The sequence below is a fragment of the Bison bison genome, unplaced genomic scaffold (assembly GCF_000754665.1).
Source record: "Bison bison bison isolate TAMUID 2011002044 unplaced genomic scaffold, Bison_UMD1.0 scf7180017864352, whole genome shotgun sequence".
Taxonomy (NCBI): domain Eukaryota; kingdom Metazoa; phylum Chordata; class Mammalia; order Artiodactyla; family Bovidae; genus Bison; species Bison bison.
In genome coordinates this window covers 2323013-2323347 of record NW_011494924.1, presented here as the reverse complement: position 1 = coordinate 2323347, position 335 = coordinate 2323013, and the positions used below count along the sequence as shown (strand labels likewise).

The window sequence follows — 335 nt, the reverse complement described above, 5'->3', positions numbered from 1 at the left end:
CAAGAACTTGGCTTCTGTCCCTTCTTTTCCAGGGAAAGGTTGAGGCAGAATTTGAGCTGCTGACTGTGGAGGAGGCTGAGAAACGGCCAGTGGGGAAGGGGCGCAAGGAGCCTGAGCCCTTGGAGAAGCCCAAGTGAGTGGGGGGCGCAGGAGGCGGGGCCAGATCCGGGGTAGGGGGCGGGGGTGGCGGTGGTGTAGACAGGTGAGGGTTTCCTCCTCATCTGACACCACCTGCTCCCCGACAGCCGCCCCAAAACCTCCTTCAACTGGTTTGTGAACCCGCTGAAGACCTTCGTCTTCTTCATCTGGTGCCGGTACTGGCGCATCTTGGTGCT

General features: G+C 60.6%; 1 protein-coding gene across 1 annotated transcript in view; it reads left to right on the top strand.

Annotated features, from left to right (window-relative positions):
* The window catches only part of LOC104999444 (fer-1-like protein 4), a 46682-nt gene that overhangs the window by 46095 nt on the left and 252 nt on the right, over positions 1–335 (top strand). Inside the window, 2 exon segments of the mRNA XM_010855016.1 lie at positions 33–133; positions 246–335. Of these exon segments, the coding sequence (XP_010853318.1) occupies positions 33–133; positions 246–335 (191 nt within the window).